General features: G+C 42.2%; 1 protein-coding gene across 1 annotated transcript in view; it reads right to left on the reverse strand.

Annotated features, from left to right (window-relative positions):
* Positions 1–25,499, reverse strand: part of BMP1 (bone morphogenetic protein 1) — a 139,711-nt gene that overhangs the window by 25,090 nt on the left and 89,122 nt on the right. Inside the window, exons 8-15 of the mRNA XM_073654047.1 lie at positions 17,572–17,687; positions 14,569–14,671; positions 14,347–14,463; positions 12,459–12,604; positions 11,087–11,282; positions 6,797–6,922; positions 6,536–6,696; positions 4,892–5,072 (exon numbers count right to left, since the gene is read on the reverse strand). Of these exons, the coding sequence (XP_073510148.1) occupies positions 4,892–5,072; positions 6,536–6,696; positions 6,797–6,922; positions 11,087–11,282; positions 12,459–12,604; positions 14,347–14,463; positions 14,569–14,671; positions 17,572–17,687 (1,146 nt within the window). The remainder of the gene's footprint in view (positions 1–4,891; positions 5,073–6,535; positions 6,697–6,796; positions 6,923–11,086; positions 11,283–12,458; positions 12,605–14,346; positions 14,464–14,568; positions 14,672–17,571; positions 17,688–25,499) is intronic.

The raw sequence follows: 25,499 nt of genomic DNA on the forward strand, positions 1-25,499 counted from the left end.
ATATAAGTGAGTAAAATAAATCTTGTGTTTCTTCAATTTTCTAATAATTGTGCCAACAGTTGTTGCCTTCTCACCAAGCTGCTTGCTTGGTCTATAATTTTGTCCCTGGTGTCCTTAAACAGCTCTTTGGTGTTGGCCATGGTGGAGAAGTTGGAGTGTGATTGGTTGTGTGTGTGGACAGGTGTCTTTTATACAGGTAACAAGTTCAAACAGGTGTAATTAATACAGGTAATGAGTGCAGAGTAGGAGGGCTTCTTAAAGAAAAACTAACAGGTCTGTGAGAGCCAGAATTCTTGCTGGTTGGTAGGTGATCAAATACTTATTTCATGCACTAAAATGCAATTTAATTAGGTAAAAATCATAGAATTTTTAGATTCTGTCTCTCACAGGTGAAATGTACCTACGATAAAAATTACAGACCTCTCCATTCTTTGTAGGTGGGAAAACTTGCAAAATCGACAGTATCAAACACTTATTTTCCACACTGTATAAACACACACACACACACATTATATATATATATATATATATATATATATATATATTTTATGTAGTGTGTGTATCTATCTAGATGTGTGTGATATATACATTGCTCAAAAAAATAAAGGGAACACTTAAACACAATGTAACTGCAAGTCAATTACACTTCTGTGAAATCAACCTGTCCAGTTATGAAGCAACACTGACTGTGAATCAATTTCTCCTGTAGTTGTGCAAATGGAACAGACAACAGGTAGAAATGATCGGCAATTAGCAAGACACCCTCTATAAAGGAGAGGTTCTGCAGATGGTGACCACAGACCATTTCTCTGTTTTCGTCCTTTTTGCGTTTTGTCATTGCTCTCACCTCTAGAGGTACAGTAGCATGAGGTGGTGTCTACAGTACAACCCACAGAAGTTGCTGAGGTAGTGCAGCTCATCCATGCAGCTCATCCAGGATGGCACATCAATGAGAGCTGTGGCAAGAGGAGTAGCTGTGTCTGTCAGCACAGTGTCCAGAGCACGGAGCAGATACCAGGAGACAGGCCAGTATACCAGGAGGGTCGGAGGGGGCCGTTGGAGGGCAACAACCCAGCAGCAGGACCGCTAACTCCTACTTCGTGCAAGGAGGAACAGGAGAAGCAGCGCCAGAGCCCTGCAAAATGACCTCCAGTAGATGATGTGTGTCTGCTCAAGCTGTCAGAAACAGACTCCATGAGGGTGGTATGAGGGCCCAATGCCCACAAGTGGATGTTGTGCTTACAGCCCAACACAGTATAGGGCGATTGGCATTTGCCAGAGAACACCAAGAATGGCAGATTAGACATTGGCGCTCTGTGCTCTTCGCGGATGAGAGCAGGTTCACACTGAGTACATGTGAAAGAAGTGACAGAGTCTGGAGACGCCATGCAGAGCGATCTGCTGCCTGCAACATCCTTCAGCATGACCGGTTTGGCAGTAGGTCAGTAATGTTGTGGGGAGTCATTTCTTTGGAGGGCTGTGATAAACAGAGGCAGCCTGGCTGCCATTAGTAATCGGGATGAGATCTTCAGACCCATTGTGAAACCTTATGCAGGTGCAGTGGGCCCAAAGTTCCTTCTGATGCAGGACAATGCCAGACCTTATGTGGCTGGAGTGTGTCAGCAGTTCTTGCATGATGAAGGCATTGAAGCTATGGACTGACCTGCCCGTTCCCCAGACCTGAATCCAATCGAGAAAATCTGAGACATCATGTCTCGCTCCATCCACCAACGTCACGTTGCACCACAGACTGTCCAGGAATTGACTGATGCTTTTATCCTGGTCTGGCAGGAGATTCCTCAGGAGAACATCTACTGCCTAATCAGGAGCATGCCCAGGCACTGTAGGGAGGTCATACAGGCACGTGGAGGCAGAACACACTACTGAGCATCATTTCCTTGTCTTGAGGCATTTCCATTGAAGTTGGATCAGCCTGTAATTTGATTTTCCACTTTGATTTTGAGTATCATTCAAAATCCTGACCTCTATGGGATATTAATTTTGATTTACATTGACCATTTTTATGTTTTATTGTTCTCAACACATTTCACCATGTAATGAATAAAGATTTGCAACTGGAATATTTCATTCAGTGATATCAAGGATGTGGTATTTTAGTGTTCCCTTTATTCTTTTGAGCAGTGTATATATACACATACATACACAAAAAACTATATACACACCAATATATTATATATATTATATATATATATATATATATATATATATATATATATATATATATATATATATATATATATATATATATATATATATACATATACACATACATACACACACTACCATTCAAAGGGGTCATTTAGAAATTTCATTATTTTTAAAAGAGAAGCACATGTGGTAAATGACTATGCTAGCTGCAAACGTCTTGTTTTTATTGCAATATCTACATAGGTTCATAGAGGCCCATTTCCAACAACCACCACTCCAGTGTTTTAATGGTACCTTGTGTTTGCTAACTGAGTAAGAAGGCTAATGGATGTTTAGAAAAGCCTAGAAAGCCCTTGCACAAGTATGTTAGCTCAGCTGAAAACAGTTTGGCTGATTTGAGAAGCTATAAAATGTACCTTCCTTTGAGCTAGTTGAGAATCTGGAGCATTACATTTTTTTGTTCTATGAAACTCTCAAAATGGCCAGAAAAAGAGAACTTTCATGTGAAACTCGACAGTCGATTCTTGTTCTTAGAAATGAAGACTATTCCATGCGAGAAGTTGCCAAGAAACTGAAGATTTCCTACAACGGTGTGTACTACTCCCTTCAGAGGAGAGCACAAACAGGCTCTAACCAGAGTAGAAAGAGAAGTGGGCGCCCCGCTGCACAACTGAGCAACAAGACAAGTACATTAGAGTCTCTAGCTTGAGAAATCGACACCTCACAGCTCCTCAACTGGCAGCTTCATTAAATAGTACACGCAAAACGCCAGTGTCAACGTCTACAGTGAAGAGGCGACTCCGGGATGCTGGCCTTCAGGGCAAAGTGGCAAAGTAAAAGCCATATCTGAGACTGGCTAATAAAAGGAAAAGATTAATATGGGCAAAAGAACACAGACATTGGACAGAGGAAGATTGGAAAAAAGTTTTATGGACCGACGAATCAAAGTTTGAGGTGTTTGGATCACACAGAAGAACATTTATGCGACGCAGAACAACTGAAAAGATGCTGGAAGAGTGCCTGACGTCATCTGTCAAACATGGTGGAGGTAATGTGATGGTCTGGGGTTGCTTTGGTGCTGGTAAAGTGGGAGATTTGTACAAGGTAAATGGGATTTTGAATAAGGAAGGCTATCACTCCATTTTGCAACGCCATGCCATACCCCGTGGACAGTGCTTGATTGGAGCCAATTTCATCCTACAACAGGACAATGACCCAAAGCACACCTCCAAATTATGCATGAACTATTTAGGGAAGAAGCAGGCAGCTGGTATTCTATCTGTAATGGAGAGGCCAGCGCATTCACCAGATCTCAACCCCATTGAGCTGTTGTGGGAGCAGCTTGACCGTATGGTACGAAAAAAGTGTTCATCAAGCCAATCCAACTTGTGGCTTGATGGAAGCATGGGGGGAAATTTCTCAAGATTACCTCAGCAAATTAACATCTAGAATGCCAAAGGTCTGCAATGCTGTAATTGCTGCAAGGGACCATTCTTTGATGAAAGCAAAGCTTGAAGGAGAAAATTATTCTTTCTAATAAAAATCATTATTTCTAACCTTGTCAATGTCTGGACTATATTTTCTAATCATTTTGCAACTCATTTGATAAATAAAAGTATGAGTTTTCATGGAAAACACAAAATTGTCTGGGTGACCCCAAACTTTTGAACGATAGTGTTATATACACACACACACACTCATACATACATACAGTATATTTGGTATCATTGCCATCATATGGACCCATAGAATAAAAATGTGTCTTTCATATCGCAAGGTGAACACTGTAAAAACAAAACTAAAACAAAAAAAACTATTTTTCAAAATTCTGGCATTAAAAAAAAAATACAGCTGGTCTTGCAATAGTTAAGCCTTTATACAACAATTTCTATAGAAAAATTAAAAAGTTTTTGGAATCGGAACGCAAAATAAAAAACAAGTTGCCTGGATACACCTTGAAAAGAAAGGGAACCTGTCGTCTGATTTTCGCTGCCTGAACCACGGACAGAATGAATCAGAGCCTGGCTGTATTATTTCCTCCATGTACGTATGTCTCAGAGAAAACGTATTTGGAAAGTTGGCGAGGAGATATGGGTCTCCGATAACTAGTACGAGGAGGCAGGCCCCCTATGGCTTCTTCATGGCCAACTCTCCTAGACTGACAGATCTTTGCAAACACACACATAGGGGGGAGACCTGTCAGTCTTAGGGATTGGGGTGGGGAAAAGCTGCCAGGGACCTGCCCCGGACTGGTCATCTGAGATGCACGGTCCCTGCCCGGATTTTCTCAGTCTACCTTCTCTGAGACATTTCATAGTAAGAACATACAAGACTGCAATAACGCAGCCAGTGTCCAATTCAGGCATCTCGTGTTTCGGGCAGCATGAATCAGACGCCACGTAGCCTTTAAGGGGTTACATATCCACATGCATACAGCCAGTAGCAGATACCATATATTAGTGGGTGTCTGGTTTATCACAAGGGTTGATTCTAGGTATACATCCATGTGTCTGTGGCTTACAGGTACTAAGTCTGATGTGTGCGCCGCGCTGCACCGCCGAATAATCCAAGCAATGCAAAAGGCTGAGCCGTCAGCAAGCCAAGCAAAGGTTAAAAAAACCTGGTTCCACATAAAGCCCTATACAGAGCATCCCCACCCTTCGCGGTACACAGGCAGGAAGGACGGGCGGGGAGCAGAGCATGCAGGGAGGAGGAGGCTCACCTGAGTAGTAAGCCGCCTTGAAGCCTTTCTTGGATACAGTGTTGTCAGACTTGAACTCTATCCGCATGTTGTTGTACTGGGAGCTGATCACCGGGGGGAGCTCTTGACCACAGAACTTTCCGAGAAGTTTTGAATCTGATGTCAAACCGCTGCGAACTTCCACGTAATCATATTTGCAGACCTGGTGGGAGAACAGAGATAATAAGAAGCATAGCCCAAATATACATCCCTGCAGGGAGGAGAAAGGGCTGCGGAATATTTAGATAAAACACATGTAAATGTACACACCGTACACATGCACAATACAAAAAACTTGCAACTGGTTAACACCGAGCAGCCAAATAGCAGTGTTTAGGGTGGAGAGTCACCAATGTGTCCTTATTTTTCAAGAAATGTGATTATAACGTTGGGGGGACACATTTTAAAAGGCCCCAAAAATTGCAAAGAAGACTTATCTACGGTACATAGAGGTGTTATCAGTCATTGTACAGGAGGAGGAGGTGAGCTGTGACATCACCTAATGTGAATAGTGGATCCTGTGTTATCTACTGTATATAGAGGTGTTATCAGTCATTGTACAGGAGGAGGAGGTGAGCTGTGACATCACCTAATGTGAATAGTGGATCCTGTGCTATCTACTGTATATAGAGGTGTTATCAGTCATTGTACAGGAGGAGGAGGAGGTGAGCTGTGACATCACCTAATGTGAATAGTGGATCCTGTGCTATCTACTGTATTTAGGATGTGTTCGATTTAAAGATTAATCCTGTGTGATGATAATGATGCTGCTGAAAGTCTTATGAACAGAACAGAAAATATGAGTCTGGCATTACACTTGTCCATTGTTAAAATTGCAATTTTTTTTAGGGAATGTTGCATTTTGCTCGTGAAAAATGCAAGTTAGAAATGCACAGTGTAAAATTCACGTGTTTTGGTACATTTTTTAATGCATTCTTGGGTGCTAAGCCATTTTGATATCAATGGGGAGAAATGAAGAAAAAGACAAAGAATTGACATGCTGCTTTTTTAAAAAAAAAACACCAAACACAACAGATCAAAAAAACAGTGTGAATGAGGTCTTCTAAATGTTACCAATTTTGCATTCACTGTAAAATGTGCATGAAAAAAGCATGTAAAAATGCATTAAAAGCACTACATGCGAATGGGCCCTTAAATATGGAAAATTGAAAAGCAAAAAAAAATTAAAGATTTACATATGCATTAGTATACGTTGGCCATTGACTATGATTGTTAAAAAAAAAAATGAAAAATTGATACAGCGCAGCATGTTTTTGTACAATAGGCAATAGACACTTTCCCATATAGAGAAATAATAGGAGACATCCATCAAGAAGCTGAGATACGTGGCACGGCTGTAGGTGACACTCACACTATCCCTTTACCCGCCTGTGACATGGTGGAAACATTGATCACTGCTGACACAGACACCAAACCACTCCCGAAATCTCAGCCTCCTGGATCCCCCATGAGTATGATGTAGCAGAGATGGATATTAGGGTAAATTGTAAAAATCGGAAACCCATGAGTGGTTAAGAGTTATGAGGTGGTAGTGACCTCCTGGCAATGATGGTAAAACTGAGTTTTTGCCCTGAGAAGTGTGTAGAGCAGCAGTTTTACACTCACGTCATTGCCTTCTGTCTCAAAATGTTGGAACGTGAGCGTGATGCGAAACTGCGTGGGCGCCACCAGCTGCCAGACACAGTTCTTGTTTGGTGGATACTCCTTGGGAAACCCCGGGCTGCTGATGGTGCCATTTAGTTTGGTCAAGAAGCCACCACAGGTTGCTGGAAACCAAGAAGAACAATACGGATGAGTATCCAAAACTACGGGATTATGTACCAACGCTGGATGATTATAAGATTATAATAGATCAGCGCATTTCACCTGCACACGACTTCTTGTCTGAAGCGAGCTCGTAACCTGGCTCACAGGCGCATTTATAGCTGCCAAGCGTGTTCACACAGCGCTGCGCACAGCCACCTTTATTCGGTCGGGAACATTCATCTACCTCTGAGGGCGAAAGGTAAAAAAAAATATAGAATTTAGTAGCATATTACAGCAATCATACTGAATCTAACAATTAGGGCTGTGTTCACATTTATGTTGTCTTTTTTGGTATTCTATCAGAGCTGAAAAATAAAACAAAAAAACAGCCGAGTACCAAAATCATCTCGCAACACACACTAAAACTGACAATATCACAGTCTCCCCCACAGTTGAAATCTCCTGTGATCGGTGAACTCAGCAGGAAGTGTTTAATTTCTCTACAGTGCCTCCGCAGGAGAGATTAGGTATAGCACAATTCCTATTGATGGATGTAATAAATGAATGCGTTGGATCCTCGACAGTGCAAGATACTCTTGTAGCCACTTCCAATGAAGGACCTCCTCTATAAAAGTTATTTGAAATCCCCTCTTATATTATAACTTATCACTTGCAATCATATATGCAAATTGCCTCTTTAGAAGGAAGAGGACTTGAACTCTAGTGCCACCTATTGGAAGTAGCAATCCTACAAGTCATTATCGACCCTTTAACAAGACTTGTAATATGACTTAGGATAAAAGCCAAATCGGAATCTCAATTTACAGTGTTTCAGGGGTCTTGCCCCTCATCAGTGTAAAGTATGAGATTTGATTTGGCTAGGTGAGAGGCTTAAGACTCGGATCTAAGAGGCAACGTTTCTCTTTGTGGAGAGTGACCAGGCAAACCTGGCATGTCAGAGTAAGGAGACTTATAGGCCATGCATGCTCCTTTGGGAAATTAAATATGCAAATTGGACTAGAAAATGACTAGAACTGTAGTGTCACCTATTGGAAGTAGCAATACTAAAAGTTAATATCGAGCCTTGCCATATTACTTAGGATAAAAGCTAAACCAAAATCTCAATTTGCAGACACTGTGTTGCCCCTCATCAGTGCCAAGTATGAGAGGCTTAAGACTGGGATCTAAGGGGTAAGGTGAAGAGTGAAGAGTGTCAATTTCCCAGAGGAGTATGCATGGTGTATAAGTCTCCTCATTCTGACATGCCAGGCCTGGCTTGTCACTCTCCACAAACGTTACCACTTTGATCCCACTTGCTATCATGAAATTCACCACAAGTTACGTTGTTCAAAAGGCAGAACCCTAATTCAGAGATGAAGGGGCAATAGGCACCAGATCTCTTTGGGGGCAGGTGGAGTTGTGACACTTAAAACCTGTCATTTGGTGCCTGTAAAATCCGACACTGTTACCCAAGTGGTTTCAGGGGTTTTACTAGACTCCCATGATGGGTGGATGTCCTAAGTCCTCCATCCCCTAGGCTGAAGCTTTCATGACAAATTGTATAAAATAGCTAGGGTGGAATTTCCCTTTAAAAGGAACATGAAGACCTCATCACTTTGTGGTTACACCCGTTGGTGAGATTTTCTTTTTCTTCCATAATGACATCACCTCGAACATCAGCACTCAGGAAACATTGTTGGCTAAAGACACAGTGGTCAATGAACTCCTGGGAATATCACCACAAGAATGTCTGAAGTCCCAAGTCTCTCATGACTCTGCTAATCCTAGGCCCAAACTATGGTAGAGGAGCTCCACAATGTCGCCATGAAAATGCAGAAGAAAAAACACCAAAAAAGACACAATATCTGGATTATGACAATATAACCCACTTTTGGTAAATTAAAAAGGTGTTGGGCTCATGGTCTCAGGGTCCTTCAGGATTATGTACATACGTCAAATATATTCATGGGCAAACATTTACCAAAAAGGATTAAAAGGGTTATTCCCAAAATATTAAGTTATACCCTTCCAAAGGATAGGGGACAATAGAGATGAACAAATCGATTTGCAGGACCGCGTTCAGTGGTCATATCAGCATCCACTGAACCCCTTCCCCAGTAATCAAAAATGGAAGATAAAGGGATATTTTCAAAATATTAAATTATTCTACCAAAAACCATGAAGATCCTAGATATATACAAGAACTTAAAGGGGAATTGTCCAGGGATATAAAAAAAAAAAAAAATAATAATAATATAATATAATCTCTCTATATCTATATCTATCTACTGTATATCTATCTATCTATGTATATACACTGCTCAAAAAATAAAGGGAACAGTTAAACCACACAATGTAACTCCAAGTCAATAACACTTCTGTGAAATCAAACTGTCCAGTTATGAAGCGACACTGATTGTGAATCAATCTCTCCTGCTGTTGTGCAAGTGGAACAGACAACTGGTAGAAATGATCGGCAATTAGCCAGATACCCCCTATAAAGGAGCGGTTCTGCAGGTGGTGACCACAGACCATTTCTCTGTTCTCTTCCTTTTTGGCTGATGTTTTGGTCACTTTTTCATTTTGCCATTGCTCTCACCCCTAGAGGTACAGTAGCATGAGGTGGTGTCTACAGTACAACCCACAGAAGTTGCTCAGGTACTGAAGTTCATCCAGGATGGCACATCAGTGCGAGTTGTGGCAAGAAGGGTAGCTGTGTCTGTCAGCACAGTGTCCAGAGCATGGAGCAGATACCAGGAGACGTGGAGGGGGCCGTAGGAGGGCAACAACCCAGCAGCAGGACCGCTACCTCCGCCTTTGTGCAAGGAGGAACAGGGGGAGCACTGCCAGAGCCCTGCAAAATGACCTCCAGCAGGTCACAAATGTGCATGTGTCTGCACAAACAGTTAGAAACCGACTCCATGAGGGTGGTATGAGGACCCGACGTCCACAGATGGGGATTGTGCTCACAGCCCAACACCGTGCAGGACACTTGGCATTGGCCACAGAACACCAGGATTGGCAAAGTCGCCACTGGCGCCCTGTGCTCTTCACAGATGAAAGCAGGTTCACACTGAGCACATGTGACAGACGTTACAGAGTCTGCAGACGCCATGGAGAGCGATTTGCTACCTGCAACATCCTTCAGCATGACCGGTTTGGCAGTGGGTCAGTAATGGTGTGGGGTGGCATTTCTTTGGACGGCTGCACAGCCCTCCATGTGCTCGCCAGAGGTAGCCTGACTGCCATTAGGTACCGAGATGAGATCCTTAGACCCCTTGTGAGACTATATGCTGGTGCGGTTGGCCCTGGGTTCCTCCTAATGCAGGACAATGCCAGACCTCATGTGGCTGGAGTGCGTCAGCAGTTCCTGTAAGATGAAGGCATTGAAGCTATGGACTGGCCCGCCCGTTCCCCAGACCTGAAGCCGATTGAGCACATCTGGCACATCATGTCTTGCTCCATCCACCAACGTCACGTTGCACCACAGACTGTCCAAGAGTTGGCGGATGCTTTAGTCCAGGTCTGGGAGGAGATCCCACAGGAGACCATCCGCAACCTCATCAGGATCATGCCCAGGCGTTGTAGGGAGGTCATACAGGCATGTGGAGGCCACACACAATACTCAGCCTCATCAGGAGCATGCCCAGGCGTTGTAGGGAGGTCATACAGGCACGTGGAGGCCACACACAATACTCAGCCTCATCAGGAGCATGCCCAGGCGTTGTAGGGAGGTCATACAGGCACGTGGAGGCCGCACACAATACTGAGCCTCATTTTGACTTGTTTTAAGGACATTACATCAAAGTTGGATCAGCCTGTAGTGTGTTTTTCCACTTTAATTTTGGGGGTGACTCCAAATCCAGGCCTCCATTGGTTAATAAATTTGATTTCCATTGATGATTTTTGTGTGATTTTGTTGTCAGCACATTCAACTTTGTGCAGAACAAAGTATTCAATGAGAATATTTCATTCATTCAGATCTAGGATGTGTTATTTGAGTGTTCTTTATTTTTTTTGAGCAGTGTATACACACACACACACACACACACACACACACACATACACACACACACACACACACACACTATATATTATTTATATATAATTTTTTTTTAAATGTTTGTATTTAGGCTACAGAGCCACCCGTATCCATTGGCTGTGCCTGATATTGCAGCTCATTCCAATTCTAGTGAATACTGCAACACCATCACATTTTTTTTTTTTTGTAATACGTCAAAACCCTGTAACTTTTTGGATTTTTTTTTAGATGTCCTATTATTGGACCATCAAAGTCAATCAGTAGTCTGCAACCAATAAAATTCTAATTCCCCTTCATATTACAAATCATAAAAGGTTGCAGCCCACCCAATTGAGTTCAGACGTAATCTATGAGCCGGTTTTACTGACCTTTGAAGTAATGTAGAGAAAATCCAGCTTTATTAATGGACCCATCAGATACAAATCTAATGAATAGTTTATTGCCCGAGCTCTTGAAGTCGTCTGGCTTGTCATAGCCACAGTAGCGGCCAATCAGGGGGCTGGTTTCTGAGTCGCCGTCGCGTATCTCCAGAAAGTCATATGCACAGCTATCGTGTCTCTCAATCTGTGGAATAAAGCAGTGTTATCCAGGGAAAATCTGCAAACCATAGCCATCATACACATATTAGTCAAGGCGTCTGCTCCCCCTGCCAACCCCCGGTTAAAAATGGTGAATAGGGCTCAGCTGCAGTAACAGACACAGCCTATGTGTAAAAGTGGCGCTGTTCTTAGGAAAAAAAAAAAAAGCAGATCCTTTTACCTAATTTTGGACAAACTAATAGATACACTGGATCATCAACTAGTATGAGTATTAAAAGGGAATATGTCAGCAGGTTTTTGCTACCTTATCTGAGAGCAGCATGATGTATGCAAATAGGCCCTGAATCCAACAATGTATCACTTATATTACTGGGTGCAGTGGTTCTGATACAAATCAGACTTCTTAGACTTAGCATGAAGCAGAGCTGAGCAAGCGAACCCCGCCCACACCAGGTTCTCCTCTACAGACCTTGAACTGCTTATAACAGGAGGGGGCGGAGCCAGATAAGCAAGCTTGCTCTGCTGTAGTCCAGGCAATGATAATTACTAGGTGATACAATGAAGGTTTTAAATAAACAACAGCACACGGCCCGACATGTGACATATCATTGAAATCTGTGTTTTAACCCCCACTTCATGCTTTCGTTGGATTACATAGCAAAAACCTGCTCACAGATTCGCTTTAAGAAGGGGGTGGTGACTACTTTCGAAAGCCAATTTCCAAAATGGGTTCCCTTTCTGTACATCTAGAGTTCCACTACTGAGAACCTAACCACTCAGCTTATTATTTCGGCTTGGTATGGAGACTGGATGAAGGTCTCTCAGTAGCCTCAACAATCACTTACTAAGCAATAACAACCTCAGTGGTCCCGTAAGAACAGTGATATCATCGCGTTTGGTGCCTGCACAGACCACCAGAGGGCCTGTGTTGGAACCACGGGGTGCCTGCAGATGAGTGTGCCAATTTTTGTCATCTTCACCCCTTTCATACCCATGGGTGACGTCTTAATTTAATCCAACCAATGTCTACGATTTTCCACAAATATATGGAGTGGAAAAACATGGCTCATCCTGAAGGAAGTTGGACATTTCGTTGTTTAACTCTTCCCCCTCAAGAGTAGGTTTCGCTTCCTACAACACATTTTCGGAGGTTTTCCCCATCCTCCCCCAATCCTGGTGATGAGACTCCTGGGCCTCTAACCTCAAAGGACTGAAACACGATTCCTATGTTGTAGCCGTCAGCCACACGCAGCTTCCATTTACAGTCCTTGTTGGGTCGGTAATCGTCAGGATAATTTGGAGACTGGATGTGACCTTCATCTTTAGCCACGTCACCTCCGCACTCGGCTACAAAGTACACAAAGGAGATTAAAAAGGTAAAAAATAAAATAAAAAAATGGAAACGAGACATCATGGAGAAAGGAAGCGACGTACAAAACAGAAGAGCACAAGCATTGAGATCATTGCCAGGCGGGTAGCTTGCAGGGCAGATGCCACGATTTCGGTGAAGAGACCAATGTCCATGTGAGGACAACTTAGAAGTCTCTCAATTGCTACAGACGCTCTGCCTCATGGCAAGTTTTACCATCTAACATACTTTATGCTTCAATTTCATCATCAATTTAAGATCTCAGCTTTCGGTGAGTGAATTATAACAAGTCGGCAGCATACAGAAGCCCTAAGGCTATGTTCACACTGGGTTTTATCCTATTGTCAGAGGCTTTATATCAGAATTATGTCCCGGAAAATGATATTCGGATGCTTGCGCTAAGGGAGACATGGACTTTAAGGCTATGTTCCCATGCAACTTTTTTGCAGCATATTTTTCCGCAATCAAAAACTGCTCTCTTGGCAGTAAAAACTCTGCGTATGAAACAGGTTTTGCAGTGTTCTCTCAGCTTTTTTGGGTGCGGATTGCATGCGTGCTTTGTCTACAGTACACATTTAATAAAGTTAGTTTTGTTCACAAAATATGCAGCAAAAAACGCTGCAGAAACATTGTTGCACTTTCTCGTTTTCTATGGGTGAAAAAAATGCAGCAAAAAGAATTGGCATGCTGCAGATTTTAAAAGCGCCACAGTTCTCAAATTCAACATTATATAAAAAAAATCTCAGCTTTTGCTGGTGCTGAAAAAGGCTGCTTATTTGCATAAGAAAACGCTGCAAAAAAAAAAAAACACGCTGCAAAAACAAACACGCTGCAAAAACAAACACGCTGCAAAAAAAAAAAGCACGCTGCAAAAAAAAAAGCACGCTGCAAAAAAAAAAGCACGCTGCAGGTGCTTTATGATGCAGACAGAGTCACACAGTGTTCTGTCACACATGATTTTCAGTAGTATCCGCCTATTGAAAGTAGACACCAAAACACGGCTGACTGTGCTTTGGTCCCCTATTCAAATAGTCAAATACATCCTAAAATGATGTCCGACAGACTCCAATGTGACTACGTCTGCATCATTAAAGTCAATAGTTCCATCATCGCAAACCTCAGAATCCTGTGCCCCCCCCCCCCCCACGGGGGGCCTGCGAGCCCCATTCTTCTGGGCCTCAACCGTAAGCATGGACGGAGCCTCTGACGTGAGGGTAAAACTCAATGTGAACACAGCCTTTAGTTACTTCAGTCCAGACTGTTGGTCTCACAGAACGATGCATTTGTAGCAAACTTCCAGCTGTGAGAAGTCTTAAAGAAGTCTTAAAAGGGTTATTGTCATCTTCATAGATGGGTATTGTTGGATCCTGCTTGTAAAATGAGCACTTTTGCAATTTACCGTCTGTTAATATCTCAAGAACGAGTGAAAATGTTAACACCATTTTATTGTTTACAGCTAGGAAACGGACCACCACTACAGTTTAAACAGCGACGGCAAAACATTCACAGTGCTTACAAGCGCTTTCAGCTTGTAAACATGCCTTTGAAACAGGTAGTGATTGCTGGAACATGGGGTTAGCTCCTAATACCTCCAGCTTCAGTGCGATTACAAGATAGACAGCAGCGGTGGTCGGTCTCCTAGGCAACGAGACATGGGACGTCAAGCATCACCAGACAGGCATATTAGATGTACACCATGATCAGCTTACAATCACTATACCTTCATAAACGGCATGAAATCCTTTCCCCACGTAGTTGCTGCTGCTTCGAAACTCAATCCAGAGTCTACTGTCACTAGATAATATGGAGTCCGGGATTTTGTCACCACAATAACGGCCTAAGGAAGAAAAAAAAAAGAAGACGTATGGGAACCATTAGCGGCCATACATGGATATACATGTTTTTTCCAAAATCAGGATTATTATTAACCATGGGACAATACCGATGAGCGGAGCTTTCTTCCAGTGTCCATCTCGGACTTCAATGTAGTCGTACCAACACAGTCGGCTTCGGTACACGTCCAAAGAGGTAAAATTCAGCCTGATCTTAGGGGAAAACATAGCGAGTTAGAATCCATAAAAGATTATAGGGTGCTCATTACTGTAAAGGAGGGTGTAAATAAGGCTAAAACAGCGAAATAATAAAATTTGCCATATAAACACCTTTATAAATGATGCTTCGTTCACTTGCAGCCACTTTAAAAAAAAAAATAAAAAAAAAAAATCACTCCATAAGTAACACATCATTACCGTCATATGGAGAAAGCATGAATATGTGGCACTCACCCGTGTAAAAAAAACTTAAGCAGACTTTATTCCAAGCAAGTAAAATAGTACAGAACATGGACAACAGCCGTTTCGCGCTGAGCAGGTGCTTCTTCCTGGTCCCGGGACTAAGAAGAAGCATCTGCTTGTTGCGAAACGACTGTTGTCCATGTTCTGTACTGTTGGGGATAAAATCTGTTCATGCTCTTTTTTCATATTGGATTTTGATCTTTCTGAATACCATCTTAGTGTATGGGGGGGGGAATGTTTTTGACCAAGTGCTGGTACTAACCTTTTATAATTGGAATACCATTATCTTCATATAGAGTGATGTGGCAAAAGGGGAGCAAGGCGTAAATGTAAAGTATTTTGTAGGATAGCGTTAATTTAAGTAAATTTTTATGTTCCCGAAAAATCCCTCCAACTCTGGTAATAATGTATCCAAATATGAAAAATGCTGATGTCGGCATAATGAGAATGCTTGTGTATTTCAAGTAATACGACACCCTCAAAAGGGCGCATACCATTCAGTATCTCTTAGATTACAGAGCCAGAGGCATCACTTTAAAGAGAATGTGTCATCAGAAAATGATCTATTGTTTATATTCTTTTTTTCTTAAATGGATTTTTTTCTACATTTTTTCATATCACTATCGATGTATAAAATAATAAATAAACAATCTTGCAATTTTCACGCTGGCCACCGGGCTTAATACTAAATTCACTCTTCCTTCTCTGTACAGATGACTTTTCGGCTGTTTCTGTATCATCACAAAATGGATCACATTGACAGCTAGCACCCCTAGAGTTTAAACTAATTTTTTTAACCCCCTTTGCAAATTATTAAAGCATTCTTTGGTTGTTATGATCTGCTGCACCAGCTTCTGGCAGTGTTCATGAGGAATCTTAAGTCTGCTAGTCACCAGCAATGGCCTCCAGGTCACTAATACCTTTGGGGTTGCATTCTGCAACTGCCTTCTTGAAATCTCACCAAAGATTTTCTATGGGATTCAGGTCAGACAACTTGTGGCCATCCCAGAATTTTCTAGGACTTCTGAGACCAAGCCTTGGTGAACTTTGTTGTCCTGTTGGAAGGTTCAAGTGCGCTCAAGCTTCAGCTTAGTCACAGAAGACATGACGTTTTCTCCTAGGATTTCCCGATACATGATTGAATCCATTTTGCCTTCTCCAAACGCTGCAGGGTTACAATGCCAGAGAAAAAATGCAGCGTCAAAGAATCACCGAGCCACCGCGAAGCTTCACTTTAGGCATCATTGAGCCACCACCATGCTTGACTGTAGGAAGCCGAGAGCCACAGCCATGCTTCACTGTATGCAGAGTTATCACCATGCTTCACAGTAGGCATCATCGAGCCACCACCATGCTTCATTGTAGGCTGGGTGTTCTTTTCAAACAAACATATGCTTTATTCTTCTACCTCCAGACATACAGCTGATCCATAGGCCTTAAAACTTCCAGTTTTGTTTCATTAGTCTACACAACAGAATCCCAAAATGTCTGTGGCTTATTTATAGGGTTTTGAGCATATTAGAAGCAGGTGACTGCCTCCTCTTTCTGCTACATCTGGGTAGTGCAGCAGGTGAACCTGTAACTTTGAACTTGACAACTCTGCTTCCAGCTGCATCTCTAGGAACATTCAGTACCCTTGTATCCTGTTCTTTGTTTGTAGAAGGCAATGATTAACTTGTTGGACCACTCTTAACCCAAGAATATTATTGAACTGGAGGCCTTTGTCCAAGAGGAACGGGCTAAAACTCCTCAGGAACGCTGACAAAAGCTAGTGTCTTGGATCTGCATCACGTTTGCAGCAGGTGATAACAGCAAGGGGGGCTCTACCAAGTACTAAAGGCACTGGTCATGAAGGGGCAAGTAATTCTGTGACTGCAGTAATCAGTAAAAGTTGCATTTTGTGCTGAATTTGGAGAAACCACAGGATCCACCCAATAGGTGATGTCACTGCTCACCTGCTCCCCCTTCCCTTAATGACCTCAGCCCAGATCAGAGCATGCCTAGAAAACTCTTATGTAGAAGTCAATGAGTCGAAGTGAGAGTCTAATAAACCTAGTGCCAAGTGTGAAAACTGGATGATTTTTGATTGTTTTATATAGACTCCGATATGGAAAATTATAAACACAATTAAGATTGTTAAAAAAAATACAATAACTTGTTTTAAGATTAAAGCTTGATTTAAAGAAAAGCTCATTTTATGATGATGCACTCTCTTTAAACTCTTGAGCCTTATTGCGAATATTGTGCCAGAGTTCAGAACTACGAGAACTAGGTCCAAATGAGGCAGGACAACTACGGATCTGGGGTGATATAGTTATTGAAAAAAGTGTCAGCTGCGGGTGGTTATTAGGTACAACTACAATAATTGCATTCCGTATTGTCATGCCTCTCGAGAAAATGGACTCATGGATGGTGTGAAGTTATTACAGAAGGTGCAAGTCTCCTTGGATTGTGGGATGAAGAATGTCAATGTTCCTCTACTTACATGTAGGACATTGGATATTTCCATAGGCATCCATGCATGTTCCACTTATCCATACAAACCATATAAGAAAACATACAATATCCCCCAAAAGCTGGAGGTCACAAAATCAAATCTCATCAGTAAAAAATATCAAAAAAGCATAGCTATATGATCGTATACTCTCTACCTTCTCTCCTGGGGTGACAGACAACCTCCACACACAATGCTCAAATGCTGAGTAACCATTCGGATAACCAGGAGATGAAAAGTTGCCTTGACTGTCCTGCAAAGTCTCCCAACAGGCTGTAATGACAAAATCAAACAAGACAATCAGTATTTCTATAGCACCAACATATTCCATAACAGTGCACATAGAATGTAGTCAGGTCTGTCCCTTCTCCAGTTGTGGCCAAATATTAATCTACATCAAAAAGGGGCTAAATCCCTAGGACGCCCACTAACCCCATGTAGGTTTTTGGAAAGAAATCCCTCAAGCACACAAATCTTTTACTAGGGGAGACGTTTCTTAATATTGTAAGGATGGAGCAATTCTGCTAAAAACTTCCATTCAACGCCTCTTACAAAAGAAGCAATGTTTACCAAGATGAATAAGGGTTAGGGTTCATGTTTTAAGAATGTAGGGGGATGGAGAAGATGCAGGATGGTGGGAAAAAAAGCATCTGGAGACTTTGCAATAATGGGAAGGTCATGAAGGTGACAGCAAGGATTTTGATGAAAAAAAAAAAAAACTATTGTAGATGATATTGCAAGGGGGGCACTGTGGTAAAAAAAAAAAGTCTCCCATCACAGCTACTCCATGAGAGAAAACAAGCCTACGAAGTGACTAGACAAGCTTCAGAAAGATTTAGACCTCCCTAGAGTAGAGATGTCACCAGTTATAGGTAGCGTATGGCTTCAGGGCTGCGGTTTACAGACCAATTCAATTTTATATATTTAATTCAGAAAGGTAGGCATTGTTTATAAAAAAAATATGCAAAGATGATACAAAATGGGAACAAAACAATACGGTATACACAAATAAATGGGATAAACGGAACAAAAGAAAATTACTAAACCTGAGGTCAAGGAAATGGCTCAGAGCTTAGCAGATGGAAGTACAGGCAGAACTACAGCCAAGCTGTACCGTTCAGGACTGACCAATGACCAAACCCAATTTCTGCTTTTTATTAGATCAAAGGTTATGTCCACATACCTCCCCTTGGGGAGCTCATATGGGGGCTGGTTGTGGGATGTGCTGGGTCTTTTCAGAAATTTAGGAGATCCCAACTTACACGTGGTAGATATTGTCGTCATGATTCTTATCGCGATTTTATCTGTCTGGTGACATGAAACATGGCATGGGTAACACCATCTATCGGGCCAATATTAAGTTGGAGGGGTTCTGCCACCCTTACGGTAATGTGAGTAAAGGTGTTCTGTACGTCTCTTTGCTGCAACGATGAAAATATATCTCACAAATATTGGATCGATGCAAACCCCAATATTCATCACTGACCACTGGTTCCAAACAGTCTGGGGACCATTGATTTGATCATAGGAAGTGCTTCCCGTGGAAGGGTACTTCTCCACCTTTGAGTAAATGAATCCACGTTTTGGTGTATAGCTCCCAGAGTAGATATCCTGTTGTAATTACCCGGTCACTGTGGGAGGCCCCTACTTCAATGGACGTTGAAGTGTCAGCTCTCTCTCACTTCCCTGTTTTAATTAGTTTCTCTCTTCCCTAGTTCTAATTAGTTCCATATGTTAAATGTGAGGGCGATATGTCCCCTCTCCGGAGTCTTATGGATTTTTTTTTTCTCTATGACACAGAGCATGACAAAAGCAGGAGTAGTTTACTTAGGTGCCCTGAAAGAATACCATATGGTGCCAAAATAATACAGCCTTGTGTCCGCCCAACAGTATAGTCTCCACATAAGTAGAAAGGCGATGTAAATAGTAACATTTGTGGTGGTCTAAAATGATCAAGGGCTCAAAAGGGTTATCCAAAATGATTGCCTATCCACAGGATAGAGATGGCCTGTAAGAACGGTCCAACCTGGGCTTATTTAGGAATAGATCAACAATAGGATAACACTGGATAATATACCCCAGAGGAGAGCATTAATATTAGGGAAAAGAAACAGAAATGGTCATCTGGAGGGTGGATGAAGTACGGACTTCTGTGGCTATGTGAATGTTCTTTCGGAGTCAGTATACCAGCCAACATTATTGGGGGAAGATTGCGTTTGGCTCCAGTGATTTTTTTTTTCCGGCGAATTGTCCAACCTTGCACCTATGCTGATTCACATGAACAAAAGTGCAACTACGAAGTTCTGTTTCCTTAACTCCATGAGGTTTGATGGCCATCCACCAGAATTGCTTGACCAATTTGCGTCATATTTTCATCAATTTGGTAGGTCGAAGAAGGTACGGAACAAGGTTGATCATCCATTGGTATTTCACCTAGTTTAAAGCAAGCGAACCATTCCTAAAACTTGTATTTTACTAATGGCAGCTTCCTTGTAGGCCTTCTGTAGCATAACAATCATTTCCGATGCTTTTTGTCTCCAAAAGGAATCAGACCTTCATAGCCGCACATTGTTATTGTGAATCATCTGACATACAGATAGTAGCAGCGGAGGCACGTACTACAAGCGCCCTGCCCTCCCAAAGACTTTGCATGTTCCATTAGGGTACCCCTCCCATATAACACTATGCTAAACCCACTATACTAAACCCAGTTAGGCTGGGGATTGTAGTCTTCTCAGTATGACCACTAGGAGTCATCTGAGGCAGACTGGTTGCTGAGGCTCCACTGCTTGCCATCTTCAGGCATTCCCTCCATAACAACAAAACTCAGATTAATCACTGGCACTAATACGAGGGCAGAGACGGAAATGAACAAGTGAAACAAGGCTTTGATTGATTGCCATGAATGGTTCCAACATGACCAACATTGTTGTGGGATATTTCCGAGAAAAACAAAAAATAAAATGAATGAAGACAAAGTTATATATAGATCAGACACATTAGTTGGATAGGAAAGGGCGCAAGGTTACCAATCATCTAATTACATGTTCCCTACCACCCTCGTTTTCTCCTAAGAGCTTGTTCTCTGGCTTTCATCCCTCCACCCTACTGTGGTCGGTCTTCCCTTTTCACGACATCTCGGTTGTGCGACTTCCAGATGTCTCACACATGTTTCTACATCATTTCAGAAAAACTGAAAGAGTGACTGATGAAAACAGATCTAAATTTTTACGCCTTCAAGTGACAACCAATTATAATTTCTTCCTTTAACTTATTACTTGGTATTTGTTTCCCCAGTAAAAACCCTGGAGGGGACTGATATTAGTACATTGGTTCCTTTAAGATAAATGGTCATACAAGTAATACAATGATGATTCGGGAAGACCAGAGCTGTAACCACTTGTGTACAGCGTCTCATTACAAGAGGGGGTTCCTATTAAGTGATCGGCCTTAATGCCCTAATATGGTTTCATTTAAAAACAACCCCATTAATGGGCTATTTAAAGGGGCAACATTGGCAAGAAAAGCAAATGCCAGTGGTCTCTTCACTCAATAGAAGACTTCACTTGAAGCTCATGGAACCCAATCCAAAATCTCTAAGGGTGTGTTCACGGTGAATTTTTTTTCAGGAGCTTTTTTAAAAACTAAACAAAACTCAACTTCAATTCATTTCTATGGCAAATCCAAAGTTTTTGAGGAGGATTTGAAAGTTTCTGCTCCAAAAACTCAGCACAAAGCTCAGTGTCAACATACCCCAATAGGGTCTCCAAATATGATGGCTTTTTAATAGTACTGGTCTTTTAATATGGGCCAAACGGACCTTTGAGCCTCCCTATAGGTTTTCAAAGTCTGGGTGAGACCACTATAGTTCCGTCTCTGCTTTTACCTTTTAGGGGCCTCAATCTCCCCATTCCTATTTCATGAAGACTTTTCTAAACTTCTTCCCTGGGAGGTTCTCCATAATATTTTTTTAATAATTTTATTTCTATAGCGCCAACATATTCCGCAGCACTTCACATTTTAGAGGAGACTTGTACAGACAATAAAAGACATTGCAGAATAATTATCACATAAATCAACAGATACCAGGAAGAGTGAGGACCCTGCTCGCAAGCTTACAATTTATGAGGAAATAGGAGAGATACGAAAGGCGGATGGTAACAATTGCTTGTATTGTATGGTCCAGCCATCAATATAATAAAAAGGGTGTTCACGTAATGCTGCATGGACCAGTCACCAACCAGTAGGTGTACGGACGTAGAGGACCATTATGTGCATGTAGAGTGTGTTAACAAATAAGAGGGTCCTGGTTTAGAAGAAAATGTTGTATGGGCAAAATAGGGATAGTTAGTATGTTGATAGGCCAGTCTAAAGAAATGCGTTTTAGGTCACGCTTAAAACTGTGGGTATTGGGAATTAATCGAAGTGTCCTGGGTAGTGCATTCCAAAGAATTGGTGCAGCACATGAGAAGTTTTGGAAAATAAAATGGGAGGTCCGGATTATTGAGGATGTTAATCTTCGTTCATTAGCAGAACGCAGGGCACGGGTGGAGTGGTAGACTAAGATGAGGAAGGAGTTGTAGGGCGGTGCTGAAGCGTGGAGCGCTTTGTGGGTGAGAGTGAGGAGTTTATTTTGAACTGTATATCGGATGGGTAACCAGTGTAGTGACTGGCACAGGGTTTAGGCATCAGTGTAGCGGTTGGAGAGGAATATGATCCTGGCTGCTGCATTCAGGAGGGATTGGAGATGGGAGAGCCCAGTAGGAGGGAGACCGATTAGTAGAGAGTTGCAATAATCCAGACGAGAATGAATGAGAGCTACAGTAAGAGTTTTTGCAGAGTCAAAAGGTAAGAAAAGGTTGAATTCTATAAATGTTTTTGAGGTGTAGAGGACATGAGCGGATGAGTGATCGGATGTGGGGAGTGAAGGAAAGATCTGAACCAAGTATAACCCCCAAGACAGCGGGCATGTTGCTGGGGAGCAATAGTAGAACCACACATTGAAATGGCAATATATAGGTAGGTTAATGGAATGAGGAAACACAAGGAGTTCAGTTTTTAACAGGCTCAGTTTCAGATAGAGGAAAGGCAATCACTGGTATTTTATAATAATGCAGGCGTGATGTCAGGAGTAGAGGTGTATAACTGGGTGTCATCGGCATAGAGATGGTACTGAAAACTAAATCTACTGATTATTTGTCCAATAGGGGCGGTGTATAAGGAGAAGAGGAGGGGGCCTAGGACTGAACCTTGAAGAACCCCGACAGTAAGGGGAAAAGGAGAGGAAGAGGACCCAGCAAAAAAGATAGTGAAGGAGCGGTCAGAGAGGTAGGAGGAGAACCAAGAGAGAACAATGTCCTTGAGGCCAATAGTGCGGAGCATAGTGAGGAGTAGCTGGTGATCCACAGTGTCCAATGCTGCAGAGAGATCCAGAAGAATCAACAGGGAGTAGTGACCATTAGATTTGGCCGTTAGTAGATCATTAGAGACTTTAGTGAGGGCAGTTTCAGTAGAATGTAAAGAGTGGAAACCAGATTGCAGAGGGTCAAGAAGTGAGTTATCTGAGATAGTGGATTAGACGGGTGGACCAAGCGTTCCAGGAGTTTAAAGATGAAGGGAAGATTAGAGACAGGTCTATAGTTAGCAGCACAGTTTTGGTCAAGGGATGTTTTTTTAAGTAATGGATGTAAAGTGGGTATGGAAAATATTCAAACCCCTTTAAATTTTTCACTCTTTGTTTCATTGCAGCCATTTGGTAAATTCTAAAAAGTTAATTTTTTTCTCATTAAAGTACACTCTGCACCCCATCTTGACTGAAAAAGAACAGAAATGTAGAAATTTTTGCAAATTTATTAAAAAAGAAAAACTGAAATATCACATGGTCATAAGTATTCAGACCCTTTGCTCAGTATTGAGTAGAAGCCCCCTTTTGAGCTAGTACAGCCATGAGTCTTCTTGGGAATGATGCAACAAGTTTTTCACACCTGGATTTGGGGATCCTCTGCCATTCTTCCTTGCAGATTCTCTCCAGTTCCGTCAGGTTGGATGGTGAACATTGGTGGACAGCCATTTTCAGGTCTCTCCAGAGATGCTCAATTGGGTTTAGGTCAGGGCTCTGGCTGGGCCAGTCAAGAATGGTCACAGAGTTGTTCTGAAGCCACTCCTTTGTTATTTTAGCTGTGTGCTTAGGGTCATTGTCTTGTTGGAAGGTGAACCTTCAGCTAAGTCTGAGGTCCAGAGCACTCTGGAAGAAGTTTTCATCCAGGATATCTCTGTACTTGGCTGCATTCATGTTTCCTTCAATTGCAACAAGTCGTCCTGTCCCTGCAGCTGAAAAACACCCCCATAGCATGATGCTGCCACCACCATGTTTCACTGTTGGGATTGTATTGGGCAGGTGATGAGCTGTGCCTGGTTTTCTCCACACATACCGCTTAGAATTATCACCAAAAAGTTCTATCTTTGTCTAATCAGACCACAGAATCTTATTTCTCATAGTCTGGGAGTCCTTCATGTGTTTTTGAGCAAACTATGCGGGTTTTCATATGTCTTGCACTGAGAAGAGGCTTCCATCGGGCCACTCTGCTGAAAAAAGGGCCTGACTGGTGGAGGGCTGCAGTAATAGTTGACTTTGTGGAACTTTCTCCCATCTCCCTACTGCATCTCTGGAGCTCAGCCACAGTGATCTTGGGGTTCTTCTTTACCTTTCTTACCAAGGCTCTTCTCCCACGATTGCTCAGTTTGGCTGGACAGCCAGGTCTAGGAAGACTTCTGGTGGTCCCAAACTTCTTCCATTTAAGGATTATAGAGGCCACTGTGCTCTTAGGAACCCTGAGTACTGCAGAAATTATTTTGTAACCTTGGCCAGATCTGTGCCTTGCCACAATTCTGTCTCTGAGCTCCTTGGGCAGTTCCTTTGAGCTCATGATTCTCATTTGGTCTGACATGCACTGTGAGGTCTTATATAGACAGGTGCGTGCCTTTCCAAATAAAGTCCTATCAGTTTAATTAAAAACAGCTGGACTCCAATGAAGGAGTAGAACCATCTCAAGGAGGATCACAAGGAAATGGACAGCATGTGACAAATATGAGTGTCTGAGCAAAGGGTCTGAATACTTATGACCATGTGATATTTCAGTTTTTCTTTTGTAATAAGTTTGCAAAAATGTCTACATTTGTTTGTTTTTTTTCAGTCAAGATAGGGAGCAGAGTGTACTTTAATGAGAAAAAAAATAAACTTTAGAATTTACCGAATGGCTGCAATGAAACAAAGAGTGAAAAATTTACAGGGGTCTGAATACTTTCCGTACCCACTGTATGCTAGTGTTTAAACGAGGGTAAGATATTGGATGAGAGAGAGAGGTTGAATATTTTAGTTAGGTGTATGGTGACAGCCGGGGTAATGGACTGGAGGAGATAGGGTCACTTGTGCAAGTAGTAGGGCAAGAAGACGCAAGGAGACTGGTCACTTCTTCTGTGACTGGTTCAAAGACAGAGTGAGCTAGATGCAGTGCGTGTGTGTGTGTGTGTGTGTGTGTGTGTGTGTGTGAAATAATTGGCCAGATAGTCAGCACTGAAGTTGGTGGTCGGGGCCTGCACTCTTGGATTGAGGAGGGATTGAAAAGTGTCAGACGTCTAGGATTGTTGGATAGTGAGGTACTGAGGTTGTTGAAATAGGTTTGTTTGGAGAGGTGAATGGCAGAGTTGTATGTTTTAAGCATAAATTTAGAATGGATGAAATCTTTGGCCAGATTGGATTTTCTCCATGGACGTTCGGCGCACCTGGAACACCGCTATAGGAAACGTGTTTGAGGTGTGTGCCAGGATTGTCGCCGTCTGTGCAGAGTTGTTCTATGTGTAGGAGATGCAACTTCATCCAGGGCACTCGTTATAATGTTTCAGTGCAGAGTCAGGACATGAGAGGGAGGAGATTGGGGCCAGTGATGACTGCAGAGTCTTCATAAGTTTCTGGGTATTAATGGCACGTATATTAGTATAAAAGTGTTGTAAGTGGAGGTGTCCTGAGCGGGCTGAGTTCTTGACATAAAATTAAGAAGATTGTAGTCAGAGAGCGGGGAGTTAGCA

This window comes from Phyllobates terribilis, unplaced genomic scaffold (genome assembly GCF_046119375.1).
Source record: "Phyllobates terribilis strain yellow unplaced genomic scaffold, ASM4611937v1 Scaffold_11__3_contigs__length_659146591, whole genome shotgun sequence".
Taxonomy (NCBI): Eukaryota; Metazoa; Chordata; class Amphibia; order Anura; family Dendrobatidae; genus Phyllobates; species Phyllobates terribilis.